The 14,700-nt window shown below is 53.4% G+C and overlaps 2 protein-coding genes across 5 annotated transcripts; one reads left to right on the top strand and one right to left on the bottom strand.

The window, feature by feature from the left end:
• Positions 1-583: 583 nt before the first annotated feature.
• On the bottom strand, positions 584-4,478 carry PSME2 (proteasome activator subunit 2). The gene is made up of 11 exons (XM_044230895.1): positions 3,761-4,478; positions 3,419-3,451; positions 2,939-3,001; positions 2,617-2,703; positions 2,482-2,512; positions 2,298-2,395; positions 1,672-1,740; positions 1,434-1,501; positions 1,212-1,266; positions 817-903; positions 584-725 (listed from the first exon to the last, which is right to left on the bottom strand). The coding sequence occupies exons 1-11, from the start codon at positions 3,806-3,808 to the stop codon at positions 645-647; spliced, it is 720 nt and encodes a 239-aa protein (XP_044086830.1). The 5' UTR covers positions 3,809-4,478; the 3' UTR covers positions 584-644.
• A 195-nt stretch (positions 4,479-4,673) lies between these two features.
• Positions 4,674-14,623, top strand: RNF31 (ring finger protein 31). 4 transcript variants are annotated; one of them, XM_044232242.1, is made up of 21 exons: positions 4,674-5,065; positions 5,153-5,299; positions 5,440-5,595; positions 5,827-5,886; positions 5,989-6,064; positions 6,521-6,698; positions 7,569-7,971; positions 8,143-8,433; positions 8,693-8,941; positions 9,052-9,237; positions 9,343-9,549; positions 10,973-11,146; positions 11,230-11,328; positions 11,424-11,513; positions 12,681-12,795; positions 12,909-13,027; positions 13,302-13,415; positions 13,566-13,623; positions 13,817-13,913; positions 14,208-14,376; positions 14,487-14,623. In XM_044232242.1, exons 1-21 carry the CDS (start codon positions 4,874-4,876, stop codon positions 14,538-14,540), a joined length of 3,234 nt encoding a protein of 1,077 aa, XP_044088177.1. In that variant the 5' UTR covers positions 4,674-4,873; the 3' UTR covers positions 14,541-14,623. The 4 variants fall into 4 exon arrangements, with proteins under 4 accessions (XP_044088177.1, XP_044088176.1, XP_044088179.1 ...); XM_044232241.1 differs by having other exon boundaries at positions 5,827-5,895; XM_044232244.1 differs by lacking the exons at positions 13,566-13,623; positions 13,817-13,913; positions 14,208-14,376; positions 14,487-14,623 and having other exon boundaries at positions 5,827-5,895; positions 13,237-13,318.
• The last annotated feature ends 77 nt before the right edge of the window (positions 14,624-14,700 follow it).

Here is a 14,700-nt window from a genome sequence, read left to right as displayed (position 1 = left end):
AATAAAGGCGCAATTGGCTGAAGGAGGAGGCAAGAGGACAAAAAAAGTTACAGGCCCATCCTTCCCTTAATGTCCTGCCGTATGTCCTTCAACATAGTACCTTCGGAGCGTTTTTTTCCTTGTCAGCCCTTGGGAAGGAGTCCCACCATTCACCCATAATTCTCCCAGTGAAACCTAACTCCCTCTCCCGGCTGGCACTGAGCTGATGAGTGGTGTTCTTTCTTCTTTTTCCTGATCTCAGTCCCAGAGCTTTCTCCTTGCTCAGCTTTCAGTCCAAGGCCTGCTTGTTTCTAAAAGGGGTCTACGCAAATGCCACTTCTTCCAGGAAGCACTCACAAGCCCCCTAAATGTTTGAAATAATCTTGTGAAATTGTCAAATACAGGGAATATACATAGCTATCATGACATGTCAAAATTTCCACCCTGTTCTTTAGGATGCCTTCTTAAGAACAGGCTGGGTTTCCCCTTCATCTTTGGCCTCATGCATCCCCTCTCTTTCCTGCCACCACATTCACATTCAGTATCTGGACATAGGCAACACTCAATAAATACCTTCTGAATGAATGACACACACCAGCGGTAATTCACACAAAGAATAGGTCATTTATTATTATTATCATTATTATTATTATTTTGGCCCTGGACTAGTACATAGATGGCTTCTCTTCACCCTTTGGGTTGATAATTTTCTCTAGGTTGCTGCTGATGATATGATAAAGCTCAGCCTGGAAGAAGGCCAGAAGAGTGGCAATCAGGTTCTTGGCTTCTCCCCTGTCCCCCTCAACCATCTCCCATAGGAGTTTCCTCCGCACTCACATAGAAGGCCCTCAGGTCCAGCACCATGGCCCTGAGCTCCCCATAGGCTGCCTCATCTCGCTCATGCACCAGGGCCCGGTAATCCATCTGGGATGTGGGAGGCAAAGCTGAGTCAGCCCCATGGGAGGCTGGGACATTAATTTGGTTTCCTCACATAGGGAATAGGTAACTTGAGGATGAGCCCTTCTCAGGACCAAGAAATGGAATCCCACAGGATCAAGCCAAGAAAGGGGTCAAGGTTTTTGAGGTCCAAATCAGTTTTTCTAGCCAGTGCTCTTAGGTTAGTATTTCCCACATTGCGAAAGTCAGAAAACAGACAGGAAAGACCTCTAGCCCCTCTTCCTTGCCCCACCTCCAACCAGCCTCAGCTAGAAGCCTGGTGACTATGTACTCACTACATGAGTCTCCTTAGAGGCCTTGGCCACAGCATCCCCACGTTCTGAGAAGTACCTGCCGAAAGTAAGGGAATAAACACAGGAATGGGTAGAGAGAGAGGGAGATATTCCCTCAGACCCTTCCCAGAGGCCCCCATCATCCTGATGGGACTGCCCAGCTACAGGAATCCCAAAGAAATGTCCTTGCAGCAGCCCCCATGCTGGCCCTCCGGCTACCCTCACTTGGAAATGGTTGTCTGGAAGGCTTCTACTTTTGTCTTGACTGCATTTACCCTCTCCAACACCTTCTCCTGTGATTCCAAAGAGAGAGAGAGAGAGATGGGCAGCAAGAAAAACACTTCATCTCCTCCCTCCTTCACCCACCATCTTCCTCCTCCTCCTCCCAGATTACGTCTAGTTCCTATCTCTCACTTGCAAAGCCTCTCCCTGTTCTCAATGTCCTCATACACCCTTTTCTTACCTGGATAGCCACCCCAAAGTCATTTCCATCCTCAATCTTGGGGATCAGGTGCTGAATCCATGTGATCACCTAAATTATAATCATGTGGAAATCATTCAACAAACTTACTGGGTCTTTCCTTTTACTGCCACTTTCTAATAACAGCTATATTTAATTGAAGAGTTATTACATGCCAGACACTGTGCTACACATATATCTCATTTAATCTTCACAGCAGTTTCTCAAGATACATATTCTTATTGTACCCACTCGATAGATGAAAAAACTGTGTCACAGAGTGTCCAAGAAGCTTACTTAAGGTAACCAGCATGGTAAGTGATCTAAGGATCTAAGCCCAAGCAGTCTCTAGGGCCCAAGCTCTTAAACCAACTCACGATGACACAACACCTGCACTGTGTACCAGGTAAGGCTAACATTATGGGAGTGGCTACAGCATAGTCTCTGATTACAAGGATACCACTGTGAAATCAGAGGTCTAGCAGAATGAGAACACAAGGTATCCAAACCCAAAGCACAGAGGAAGTTTCCTATGTCAGAAATAGGCCCTTGAATGAAGGAATTGCATCTCTCAAGGAGACTAGGGCCAGGCCCAGCTGTCTTCTCTTTCTCCCAGTTCCCAGGCTTACCAGAATGCATTTTTCTTTGAGAGTCCAGACTTCTGGCTTAACCAGGGCAAGGAGGGCGAGAACCTTCTCATTTCCAGGGAGAAAGCCACACTTGGGAACTGTGAAAAAAAGGACATTCAGGCCCCTTCTCCTCCAGCAAGCAATGTGCCCCTTCCTCTTCCCTAGCCACCCCTTCCTCTCTTACCTTCTTTCTTTTCCTGCTTATCTGTTTCCATCTAAGGTAAAATGAGGGACAGCAGCTTTAGAAAAGTCTCGGAGGTTGGAGGGCCATCATCTCCACCCGGTTTATAGTCTGAGCCCTGCACCCCGAGTGCCTCACCTCATCATCCTTGGGCGGGGGGTCTGGGATGGGGATGTCCAGTGGAGCCCGGAGAGAGGTCAGGTCAGCCACATTGAGGGAGTCCTCCTGCACAGAGCTCACTGTCAGCAGCTGCCCAACCTAGTCCCTCATTCTGAGTCACAGACTTCCCTCCACACAGTCCACCCAACTCTCTCCCTATACTCAGGTCTCACACTATTCTAACGTTTCCAGTCCACCACTCAAACTGTTCTCTGCATGCTGAACCCAGTTGTTAGCTAGAGGGGGTGGATGGAGAGGAGAGAGGCCTTGGGATGGGGTGCGAGGGGCCCATACTACTCACTTGCAAGAGCTGATTCAGGTGTATGATTTTCTGTGGCAAGAAACTGTAGAGGAACTCCTCTGCCTGTGGGTTACATTGCAAGGGTGGGGAATCTCAGATGACACTCCAGAGGTGTCAGAGAAGTGAAGACTGGAAGGGCCCTTGTAAATCATTGACTCCAATACTTACAAATAAGGAAACTGAAGCCAGGAGAAGTGAAGGGACTTGCCCAAGCTGGGAAGTGGCAGAACCAAGGTTAGGACTTTGGGGCCACAGCTTTTCCCTCCACACCAAAAGAGGGGAGAGGAAGCAGCAGAAGTGGAGAGAATATTAAGAGGAGTCAAATTAAAGGTAGAGATCAATAATTAGAAGCCTTGGGTGAAGGTTTGATAAGGGAAGTAGGGCCCAGGGTGGGGTTGGGGGGGGTCATCCTGAGAGGTTGCGGCTCTCAAGTACTGGTCTAAGATTCTGAGTCAAACCGCTTGAATCTAGGAGACTTACCTCCTGGAAAAGATTTTGCCTGAAGACATCCACCTGCACAAAGAGCAGTACCCGGATGTTGGTTAAGGGTCTCAGTTGTCAAGAGTGAGATTCCACCCACAAAGGGATGCCCTCCAACTTGGCTCAGGCCTTTCCTACCACAAGCTAGATTTCCCTGGAAGCTCAGGCTCCATGCAGAGACCGGCCAGAGGGCAGGAACTGGGAATCCCCAGGTAGAAGTGAAAGCACTAAGGAGAGGTTGGGGGAGTTCTCTGGCACGGCCCTGATCCCCTAGAGTACCCAGCCTGGCCACTAGCCAGGAGGGCTCGCTGGCCCTTTCGTGGCCTCCCGATCCCCCATTACCTGTTTGCGGGCTTCCCCGCTCAGGCGTACCCCACAAGGCTTGGCCATGCTGTTCCAGTTGCAAGATCTCCGCTCTCCCAGCTCGCCGCCGGGCCTTTCGCTTTCACTCCCCACGTCCAGGCCCGCCCCCCTCAGCCCCTCCCCCTTCCTTCTTTTTCCCCTCCCTCTGGCAGGCCGCAAACCGTAGGCAGCCCCTCAGTCATTCTCGGCCTGCTGCAACTAGTAGAGGCGGTGCGGACACGGTCACAAGCCCAGGGGCTGTCCGAGGGAGGGGCTAGGATAAAAGTGGGACCGCGGCTACCGAACAGGGGCTGTCCCTCGGGGACGGGGAGGGGCTTCCAGGGAGGAGTCAGAGCGGTCCCGGGAAAGTCCAAGGTTGGGGTGGGAGGGGTTGGAGAGTGGGAAAGGGGGTGTTCAGTGATGGGGTTCCCCCAGAAGGCTCGACTGCAGGGAGGAGCTCGAGAGGGCTCAGAGTGGAAGTGGGGGAGGGCCGGGGGCCGAGAAGGACTAGTAGAATATGGAAGGGAGATCCCTCCAGGAGAGCAGAAGGGGCAGGACCCGCTTGAGTGGGCCCCAGAGTGGCCAAAGCTGAGTCCCGGCAGAGTGGGGCTTCCCTGGTGGGGACCGGAGCAAGGCCGACTGATGTAAAGGTTTTGAAGGAAATAAAGTAACCCCGCGCCTAACGCCATCCGGAAAGGGGCGGAACCAGCCTAGAGAAAGGGGGAGAAGAGAGCTCGTTCGGCGCTTAAGGCCCAGACGCTCTAGGGGAGTAGCCAGAGACCATTTGGCCTTCTCATTGGCTGGGCCCTGGCTTCCCTCTTGGCCACGCCTCCTGATTTCCTGACCCCACCCTGGCCTAACCTTAAAGCCCTCCCCTTCCCCTGAAACTAGGTCGCAATCCCGCCCTCTTTGCTAGTACTTCCTGTTCCCGGCTAACCCTGGCGCGGGGCCGGGGGCCGAAGACTGACCGTGGCCCGAGTGACCTGGGGCGGCTTCGCCGACCGAGTCGGGCCGCGAAGCCGGACACCAGGCGGGAGGGGTGGCGCTCAGGCCGCGCACAGCCTGCGCCAGGTCCCGGCGGACGACGGGGCTGGGGCTGACTCCTGTCTCAGGATGCCGGGGGAGGAGGAGGAACGGGCCTTCCAGGCTGCCCGTGAGGAGCTGACGAACGCCCTGAGGAAGGATTCGGGGCAGGTGTTTTCCATGGAGCAGCTGCAGCCGCTATTGGTCACATCCCTGCCGCCAGCAGCCCGCTACCTGCAGCTGAACGCCTCACGCCTGGTCCGCTGCAATGCTCTTGGGGAGGTGAGGCCCGGCCCCGCTCGGGAGGGGGACTGGAGGACGGGAGACCAGGGCGGGGCTCACAGCTCTCCGCTCTCTGACTGCTCTCAGCCCCGAAACTACCTCAACACCTTGTCCACGGCCCTGAACATCCTGGAGAAATATGGCCGCAACCTCCTCAGCCCTCAGCGGCCCCGGTACTGGCGCGGGGTCAAGTTTAATAACCCTGTCTTTCGCAGTACAGTGGATGCTGTGCAGGTGAAGCCCCCCTGGGCCCCTTGTGGGAGAAGGGGACTTAGCCTGGGCTGGGGGGTTGGCTAGAAAGGGCCGGAGGCTGTGCCCGAACCCCTTTTGGGAAGGGGGCCTGGTGGGTGGTGACTGGTTTGAATGTGTGGTAGGGGGGCCGGGACGTTCTGCGATTGTATGGCTACACAGAGGAGCAACCAGATGGATTGAGTTTCCCTGAGGGGCAGGAGGAGCCCGATGAGCACCAGGTGGCTGCAGTCACACTGGAAGTGCTGCTGCTTCGGACAGAGCTCAGCCTGCTGTTACAGGTGAGATGTTGCAGTGTCTGTAGTCCTGAGGACTTAAATACCAGGTCTGGGGAGCCCAGCCTCACTCCCAAAGGCAGGCTGGGGACCTCATGCTACTGCCATGGGCTTAGTCCCCATAGCAACCTGGGAACTCCCCATACTGTTATTGCTGTGGATACTGGGAGACCATGGCTTTGAGGGCGGGCCTTGTCCTAGGACTCCAGATGGAAACTCTTTTTACCTTGTTTGCAGAATACTCACCCAAGACAACAAGCCCTGGAGCAGCTGCTGGAAGACAAGGTTGAGGATGATGTAAGCAAGGTAGGGATAGGGCTCTAAGACCTGATGACCAAAGGGGACAGGGGTTGTGGGACTGTGTGTCCCCAAACCCTTGCCCTGTCCTTTTCTTCTCAGATACTGCAGCTCTCAGAGTTTGCCCCCTTACTGAGAGAAATTGCTCCTGGCCCCCTCACCACACCCTCTGCCCCAGGTATTATTTGCCCTGTGATGGGGTTGGGGCAGTTTCTAGTAGACCAAACTGATGGAAATTTGGGGCCCTACTCTGTGTATCTTCTTGGCCTTTTAAAAGAGATTAAAAGGGGCGACTGGGTGGCTCAGTGGTTCAAGCCTCTGCCTTCAGCTCGGGTCATGATCTCAGGGTCCTGGGATCGAGCCCCACATCGGGCTCTCTGCTCGGCGGGGAGCCTGCTTCTCCCTCTCTCTCTGCCTGCCTCTCTGCCTACTTGTGATCTCTCTCTCTCTCTCTCTGTCAAATAAATAAATAAAAATCTTAAAAAAATAAAATAAATAAAAGAGATTAAAATTGCTTCCTTGGGTCTGGGTATGTTGAAAAGTAGTCTGTGATTTGTTCCCTCCCACAGCAAATTCAGATGTAACTTGGTCTTTTTCAGAAAGATGTTCAATTTTTTTCTCTCCTATTTTTCAGGCTCCACTCCTGGTTCCTGCTTCCTCTGTGGCTCTGCCCCAGGCATACTGCACTGTTCAGCCTGTAAACAGGCCTTGTGCCCAGCTTGTGATCGCCTGTTCCATGGACACCCATCCCGTGCCCATCACCTCCGTCAGACCCTGCCTGGGGCCCCCCAGGCCACCTGCCTGACCCCCAGGTGAGAGATCTTCTCTTCTGGGTGGGAGTGAAGTTGAGAGAACTTACAGTAACTTGAATATCTACTCTGTGTCAGTTTTTATGCTAAATGCCTGGGTGGCCCAGTCGGTTAAGCAGCTGCCTTCGGCTCAGGTTATGATCCCAGTGTCCTAGGATCGAGTCCCATATCAGGCTCCTTGCTCTGCGGGGAGCCTGCTTCTCCTTCTGCCTCTGCCTGTACTCTATCTCTCTGACAAATAAATAAATAAAACCTTTTTAAAATAAATACATAAAGACTGCTTCATAGAAGACACGCAGGCAGTTATTGCTCTCCAAGAGGTCACAGACATACATTTAAAGCAAGTATCAGTCATAGCAAGATAGATTATTATGTTGTGCAAATAGGAAGAGGAGGAACCTAGCCTAAAGGATCTGTTCAATCAGTAGGATTTCTTTCTTTTCTTTTTTTAAAAAAATATTTTATTTATTTGGCAGAGAGAGAGATTAAGAGAATCAGTGGGAGGAGAGGCAGAGAAATGGTAGACTCCCTGAGGAGCAGGAAGCCTGATGCAGGACTCGATCCCAGGACTCTGGGATCATGACCTGAGCCAGAGGCAGATGCTTAACCAACTGAGCCAAGCATGCCCCCAATCAGTAGGATTTCTAAGCACCTAGTATGGGTTAGGCCCAACATTAAGGATATCTGTCAGCAAGATGTGAACTTTAAAATGTAATTAAATATTAAGCAGGCTATGGGTATGGTGTGTTCCAGAAAGAACAATACATACAAAGGACAGGGTCTGTGTTTTCCCACAGAGAAATGAGGGATGCCCAGGAATAAGGGACCCGGGCACCAGGGCCCCCCCAATAGACCTCTGCTTTTTCATTACAGCTTACCTGCATCGGCTCAATCACGGACCCAGTCAACCTCCGTGCTGACCCTGGGAGACAGCTCTCTTATGCTTCCCCTGAAAGCTTCCCCTGATCCCACAAATGCCCGTCTATCCTGGCACTGTGCTGCCTGTGCCATGCTAAATGAATCTTGGGCAGTGCTCTGTGTGGCCTGTGATCGACCCCGAGGCTGTAAGGGGTTGGGGCTGGGGATTGAGGGTTCCCAAGGAGCTGGGGGCCTAGAATCTGAGCTTGCACGGGGTCGTTGGGCCTGCCAGAGCTGCACCTTTGAGAATGAGGCAGCAGCTGTGCTATGTGCCATCTGTGAGAGACCTCGGCTGGCTCAGCCTCCTAGCTTGGTGGTGGATTCTCGGGATACTGACATTTGCCTGCAGCCCCTTCAGGTAACCTGTTCCTGGCCTTCCCATCTCTTTATTTGCATCTGTTACCACAGGCCATTCTCTACTTCATCTCCTGTTTCCTTCAGTTTCTCTGTGTCTTCCCCCCCAGCTCTCTATCTTTCCATCTTGAGCCTCAGCCAGCTTTAAATCGGATAATTCTTTTTGCCTTCCCAGCAGGGGGATACTTTGCTCTCCTCTGCCCAGACTCCAGTCTGGTACTGTATTCACTGTACCTTCTGCAACTCGGGCCCTGGCTGGGTGTGTGCCATGTGCAACCGGACCAGCAGCCCCATCCCCATACAGCATGCTCCCTGGCCCCATGCCAGCTCACTGGAAGAGCGACTCCCTGAGCCAGGGCCTACACAACGCCTCAGTGCCCCCCTTCCCAGTTCCTGTGTGGACCCTGAGAAGCAGCGCCAAGACAAGATGCGGGAAGAAGGTCTCCAACTAGTGACCAAGATCCGGGTAAGCATTTAGGCCTGGGAGGAGGTAGGATTGAGCTAGTCATGAAAAGGAAAGGCCACCGTAGATTAATACAAGTTCTTGTAAAACTTGATAGCAGCAGCTGCCTCTTACTGAACACTTCCCACATGACCAGTGCCATGCCGTACACTACTCACGTGATCCATATGTCTAACCACTGTCAGCATTTTGGTTCGGGCAGAGAGTGGGTGGAGGGTGCCCTTCCTGATGGGCCATCTGTCGGGGTGGGACTGTGCCTTAGGAAGGGGAAGCTGCAGGTGCCTGTCCAGAGGAGGTCTTCTCAGCTCTACAGTACTCAGGCACCGAAGTGCCCCTGCAATGGTTGCGCTCAGAGTTGCCCTACGTGCTGGAGATGGTGGCCGAGCTGGCTGGACAGCAGGACCCGGGGCTGGGTGCCTTTTCCTGTCAGGAGGCCCGGAAAGCCTGGCTGGATCGGCATGGCAATGTTGACGAAGCTGTGGAAGAGTGTGTGAGGGCCCGGCGGAGGAAGGTACCAGCAGTGCTGGTGGGGGAGGGGGTTGAGGACTGTGGGTCTCGGAGCTTCTTACACTCTTTTGCCTGCCATTTCCCTCTTCACTCCTCTCCACCCCCAATTCTCAGGTGCAGGAGCTCAGGTCGCTGGGCTTTGGGCCTGAAGAGGGGTCTCTTCAAGCATTGTTTCAACATGGTGGTGATGTGGCTCGGGCCCTGACAGAGCTCCAGCGCCAGCGCCTGGAGCCCTTCCATCAGCGCCTCTGGGACAAGGGCCCTGATCCCACCCTTTCCTGGGATGGGCCAGATAAGCAGGTCCCGGGAGGAGAATTCACTTGGAGGAGCAGGGGGAGGGCCGAAGAGTAAGATTCTTGGGGTGTGACAGCCACTTCTTCCCCCTCCCCCTGAATCACATTGCAGAGTCTGGTTAGGCGGCTTTTGGCAGTCTACGCACTCCCCAGCTGGGGCCGGGCAGAGTTGGCACTGTCGTTGCTGCAGGAGACACCCAGGAATTACGAGCTGGGGGACGTGGTGGAAGCTGTGAGGCACAGCCAGGACCGGGCCTTTCTGCGCCGCTTGCTTGCACAGGAGTGTGCTGTGTGCGGCTGGGCCCTGCCCCGCAACAGGGTAAGCCTTTCCCCTCTGCACCTGGCCTTTGCATGACTCTCTTCCCTTTGGGCCCTGCTCCGTGCCAGCCCCCGTCTCCAGCCCTGTCTTTTGCTCTGCAATTGCCCACGTGCTCCACACAGTGTCCAGAAGGAAGTGTCTGGAAGGAAGGTGGGGGCAGGAATAGGCCACCTCCTGCCCCCATTATTTTTACAATTCCACTATGGAACATTACAAGCACAAAATGTCAGCTTTCTTCCTCCATGTCCCCCCAACTCCTACGTATTCATTACCACACTTTTGCAGTCACCAGGGTTTAACCAGTCTTTATTCCATCTACACACACACACACAAAATTACTTTGAAGCAGATCTTGGGCAGCATGTAGTCAGTCTGTAAACACTTGAGTGTGTATCTCTGAAAGGTAAGTCTTTGAAAACACAGCTACAAATACCATTGGCACACCAAAAAAAATAACCAGAAATTCTTCAATGTCATCATCAAATATCCATTTGGTAGGAGCAGGCCCCTCTTATCTCCCAAGCCCCTGCTTACTCTAGGCCAGAAGTAGCAATTCTTGGGGCAGATACATTCCCATTTAGTTAAACTGGCTCTGTACATGTTGAGTTGTGTTTTGTTTTCTACTTTTTATTTTAAAATAGTTGCAGATTCTCAGAAGTTGTAAAAATAGTATAGGGTCCTGTGTGCTCTTTACCCACCTCCTCCCAATGGTAGCATCTTCTGTAATTACTATACAGTATCAAGACCAGGAAATAAACACTGGTACCTTGTGAGCCAGACTGCAGACCTTGTTCATTTTTCACATGGATGTGTATGTGGCACTGTGCTATTTCATTCCGCATATAGGTTCATGTAACCAACAAGATACGGATTGTCCCATCACCTCAAAGGATCCCCCTCATGCAGCTCTTTTATAGTTGCAACTTTCTTCCCTTCCTCCTGTCACCTGACAACTACTAGTCTGTTCTCCCTCACTATACTTTGTTTGTTTTAAAGATTTTATTTATTTGTCAGAGCACAGAAGCAAGGGGAGCAGCAGAGAGGGAGGGAGAAGCAGGCTCCCCACTGAACAGGGAGCCCAATGCGAAACTCGATCCCAGGATCCCGGGATCATGAACCAAGGCAAAGGCAGGCGCCCTCCATCTCTAGAGTTTTGTCAGTTCAGGGATGTTATTTGTTTGCTTCTAAGTTGGATGCAAATACCTTCCTGAGAGCACTCTTCCGTTTACTGTGGGCCTCACCACTGTTTTCTTCCATGAGAGTCTTTAGACACTTAAGTTGCCTGCCAGGCACTTGTTGGAAGTTGCTACCTTGGCAGTCGTTTGTTAGACTCGGGTTTCTCAGTGGACCCCTGGCTACTGCTCCCTCCCCAGGCTGGCAGCGATGGCTTCAGACCCCCTCCTCTCTTGGCCTCACCCTGCAGATGCAGGCCCTGACTTCCTGTGAGTGCACCATCTGCCCTGACTGCTTCCGCCAGCACTTCACTATCGCCTTGAAGGAGAAGCACATCACTGACATGGTGTGCCCCGCCTGTGGCCGCCCCGACCTCACTGATGACACGCAGCTGCTCAGCTACTTCTCTACCCTTGACATCCAGGTACTGCAGTCCTTAGGACTCGGGGTGCCCTGGGCTTTGAACAGGAACCCTGCACACCCACCACTTCTGCCTCCTGTCCCCAGCTGCGGGAGAGCCTAGAGCCAGATGCCTATGCACTGTTTCACAAGAAGCTGACTGAGGGTGTACTCATGCGGGACCCCAAGTTCTTGTGGTGTGCTCAGGTAAGTGGCCTGCCTGGGGGAGCTGACTGGAGGGGGTGGAGGAGGGCAGGGTGCCATATCAGGTCTCATATAGCTTTATGCTCTTGTACCTACAGTGCTCCTTTGGCTTCATATATGAACGGGAGCAGCTGGAGGCAACGTGTCCCCAGTGTCACCAGACCTTCTGTGTGCGCTGTAAGCGCCAGGTGAGGCACAATGATCCTTTCAGAAAGAACTTGCTAAGCTACTGGCATATACTACATCAGACTCAGGATATATCAAAGCATGGAACAGACATGAGCTCTGGCCTCAAGGAGCCTGCAGACTAGTCAGGAAAGGAGGGAGGGATGGAGGGAGAGAGGGAGGCTGAGGAAGAAGCAGGGTGAAAGGTAAGGAAACAGAGGAAGGAAGGGAGAGGGAGGGAGGGAGGGAAGGAAGGAAAGGTGAGGAGGAAGGAGGGAAAGGGAGTATGGGAGGGAGAGAGCATAAATACACATGTATAAGTTCTGTAAAGAAAACACAGGAATTTGAGATTAGGAATAATGGAACGGACCTACGTAGGATAGAGAAGTCAGACAAGTCTTCTCTAAAAATGGTTTAATTTAAGCTCAGGCCTGAAAGTTAAGAAGAAGCCAACTTTGCAAAGGATATTCGGGCCAGAAAGAACAACACATGGAAAGGCCAAAGTCAGAAAAAGTATTGTGTGGCTGGAGCCCCAAGAGCAAGGGTGAGAGTGGCAGGCGGTCGGAGAGGAGCTAGCTGCCAGATCAGGAGAGGCCTTGAGGCCGAGTGAGGAAGGTATTTGCCTTTTATTCTAAGACTAAGCAAGGGGTGATACTATCTCATTTGCCTTTTAAGAAGTTTAATATTTGAGCGCTCATTTTGGCAGCACATATTCTAAAAAGTTTAATGATGGATACCAAAAAGTGATATCTGTATTACAAAACAGTAATAACAAAATGACCCCCTGAGACCCTCCCACTAAATCTTGAAGCTGGAACACTCCCAGTGCTATGGAAGCTGCCTGCCTTATACTCTCCAAGGCATCTTGGCCACCAGGTGGAGCCTGCATCGCAGGCCAGCAGGGGTGGAGGCAGAGACAATGGGAACAGAGGCCAGACCTGACCTGGCTTGGAGTAGCATGGCCACAGTAGGGATAAAGAGAAAGGAACAGCGCTGAGATAGGCTTGCGGGGTGGACCGAAGAACTGCCAGTGAATATGTGCCAGTACGAGGACGTGAAAGAACCAAGGCTGGCAAGTGGTGAAGGACAGTGCCATAAACACAGCCAGAGAGCACTAGGTATGACAGGTGGGACCCTCAGGAAGGGCCTAGGGTGGAATTTTCAGGTGGAGTTTGCTTTCCCTCCTGCAGTGGGAGGAGCAGCACCGAGGCCGGAGCTGTGAGGATTTCCAGAACTGGAAACGCACCAATGACCCAGAATACCAGGCCCAGGGCCTAGCCATGTATCTTCAGGAGAATGGCATTGGTAAGGGCGGACCACGAGGCCTGTTTGCCCGGTCATTTGTCACTGCCAGCCTCTCGTCCTGAGAGCCTAGAGGAGCAGTGGCAGCCCCAGCTCTGACCTGCCGTCCTTTGCAGACTGCCCCAAGTGCAAGTTCTCGTACGCATTGGCCCGAGGAGGCTGCATGCACTTTCACTGCACCCAGTGCCGCCACCAGTTCTGCAGTGGCTGCTACAATGCCTTTTACGCCAAGAATGTGAGCCTGGAGATGGGGAGGAAAGGAACAGGAGAGGGGGCCACTGCTGTCGGGTGGGGGCGGGGGGCAAAGGCATGGAGGAATAGCCTAGGGGAAGAGAAGGGGAGGCCAGTGGGGTGTAAAGCACCTCTCTGTCCCCTCCCCCTTTCTGCTTGCCTCAGACCCTCCCAATGTCTCCATCTTCCCCCATCCCTATACCCCTCATGCAGGGGTTCTGAGAAGCCAGGACCCCAACCGTCTCCAACTTTCCCTCTCCCATCTGGGTTTCTGCCAGAAATGTCCAGACCCTAACTGCAGGGTGAAAAAGTCCCTGCATGGCCACCACCCACGAGACTGCCTCTTCTACCTGCGGGACTGGACTGCTCTCCGGCTCCAGAAGCTGCTACAGGTCAGGGCTGGCCAGCCTGGTTGGGTGCGCAGATTGCCCAGGGTGGGAGGCAGGGCCCTGGGGGGCAAGAAAGGAAAGGCTCTCTGCTGGGCAATGCAGGAGGGCTGGCATCAAGGGGAACCTAACGCCCATCCATCTGCCCCTCCTTAGGACAATAATGTCATGTTCAACACAGAGCCCCCAGCGGGGGCCCGGGCAGTACCTGGCGGTGAGTGTTGGGACAAGCCTGGGAGGGGGGTGAGGGCAGGCTGGGCTCCCACTGTGTTGTGGGTAAAGGGGAGGCTCAGGTGTGTGGTCCAAGCTTGGCCTGTGCTGCCTCCATTGATATCCCGGTTCTCTGGAGGCTTCGTGGTTAGTGACCTCCTCCCAGCACAAGGATCCCTTCCTTCCCTTACCCTTAGGTGGCTGCCGGGTGATGGAGCAGAAAGAGGTTCCTAACGGGTTCCGAGATGAAGCTTGTGGCAAGGAGACTCCAGCTGGCCATGCTGGCCTCTGCCAGTGAGTGTCAGGCATGGCATGGAGCATAGTGTTGGGGAGGGTACGCCTGGGGAGTGAAGGGGGTCTCCTGGAATAGTGGGTCCTGCAGGGGAAGCAAGAGGGGGGCTCTGTGGGCAAGGATGTGGCTAGGTAGGAGCCAGCAGCATGCGCAGAGAGACAGTGCCTACCCGTGTAAGTGGCAAGAGTTGTCAGTCTCGTTTGTGTGATTGTGCCAGTGACTGGCAATGTACAGAGTACCCTGGCTCGATATTAGCCAAACAAAAGAACGATGATTCCACCCTGTCCTCTCCCCAGGGCACACTACAAAGAATATCTTGTGAGCCTCATTAATGCCCACTCGCTGGACCCCGCCACCCTGTATGAGGTAGAGGAGCTGGAGACGGCTGTGGAGCGCTACCTTCATGTGCGCCCACAGCCCATTGCCGGGGAGGACCCTGTTGCCTACCATGCCCGTCTATTACAGGTAAAGCCTCTCCTCCAGCCTCACCTCTGACCCATGCTCTAGAAGTCCCTGTCCAGCCTGTGTCTGAGCCCTAGGCTTCCAGTGGCATCCTTTTCTCTTTCCTTCTGCAGAAGCTGATGGAAGAAGTGCCCTTGGGACACAGTATCCCTCGCAGGAGGAAGTAGCCGAGGGCAAGGATCCTCCTGAGGGTCTTGAGGCCCAGCCTCCTAAGGAACAACTCCAGCACCAATAAAGAAGCATCTCCTTGCCCAGGCTTTTTGGTGGTCCTTCTTCTGGCCCCACCATCTGGGGCACAGGGAGAGAGGGTGGGTGAACTGAGAGCTT

The sequence above is a fragment of the Neovison vison genome, chromosome 13, assembly GCF_020171115.1.
Source record: "Neovison vison isolate M4711 chromosome 13, ASM_NN_V1, whole genome shotgun sequence".
Classification (NCBI taxonomy): domain Eukaryota; kingdom Metazoa; phylum Chordata; class Mammalia; order Carnivora; family Mustelidae; genus Neogale; species Neogale vison.
This window is presented reverse-complemented; position numbering and strand designations above follow the sequence as displayed.

Excerpts from the sequence above, each read along its gene's own strand:
- RNF31 (XM_044232241.1), top strand. The coding sequence starts at position 4,874 with ATGCCGGGGGAGGAGGAGGAACGGGCCTTCCAGGCTGCCCGTGAGGAG. Across the intron at positions 7,972-8,142 it reads TTTGCCTGCAGCCCCTTCAG|CAGGGGGATACTTTGCTCTC; the intron begins GTAACCTGTTCC and ends TTGCCTTCCCAG. Across the intron at positions 9,238-9,342 it reads GGGATGGGCCAGATAAGCAG|AGTCTGGTTAGGCGGCTTTT; the intron begins GTCCCGGGAGGA and ends ATCACATTGCAG.
- PSME2 (XM_044230895.1), bottom strand. The coding sequence starts at position 3,808 with ATGGCCAAGCCTTGTGGGGTACGCCTGAGCGGGGAAGCCCGCAAACAG. Across the intron at positions 3,452-3,760 it reads GCGGGGAAGCCCGCAAACAG|GTGGATGTCTTCAGGCAAAA; the intron begins GTAATGGGGGAT and ends CTCTTTGTGCAG. Across the intron at positions 1,267-1,433 it reads TTCCAGACAACCATTTCCAA|GTACTTCTCAGAACGTGGGG; the intron begins GTGAGGGTAGCC and ends TACTTTCGGCAG.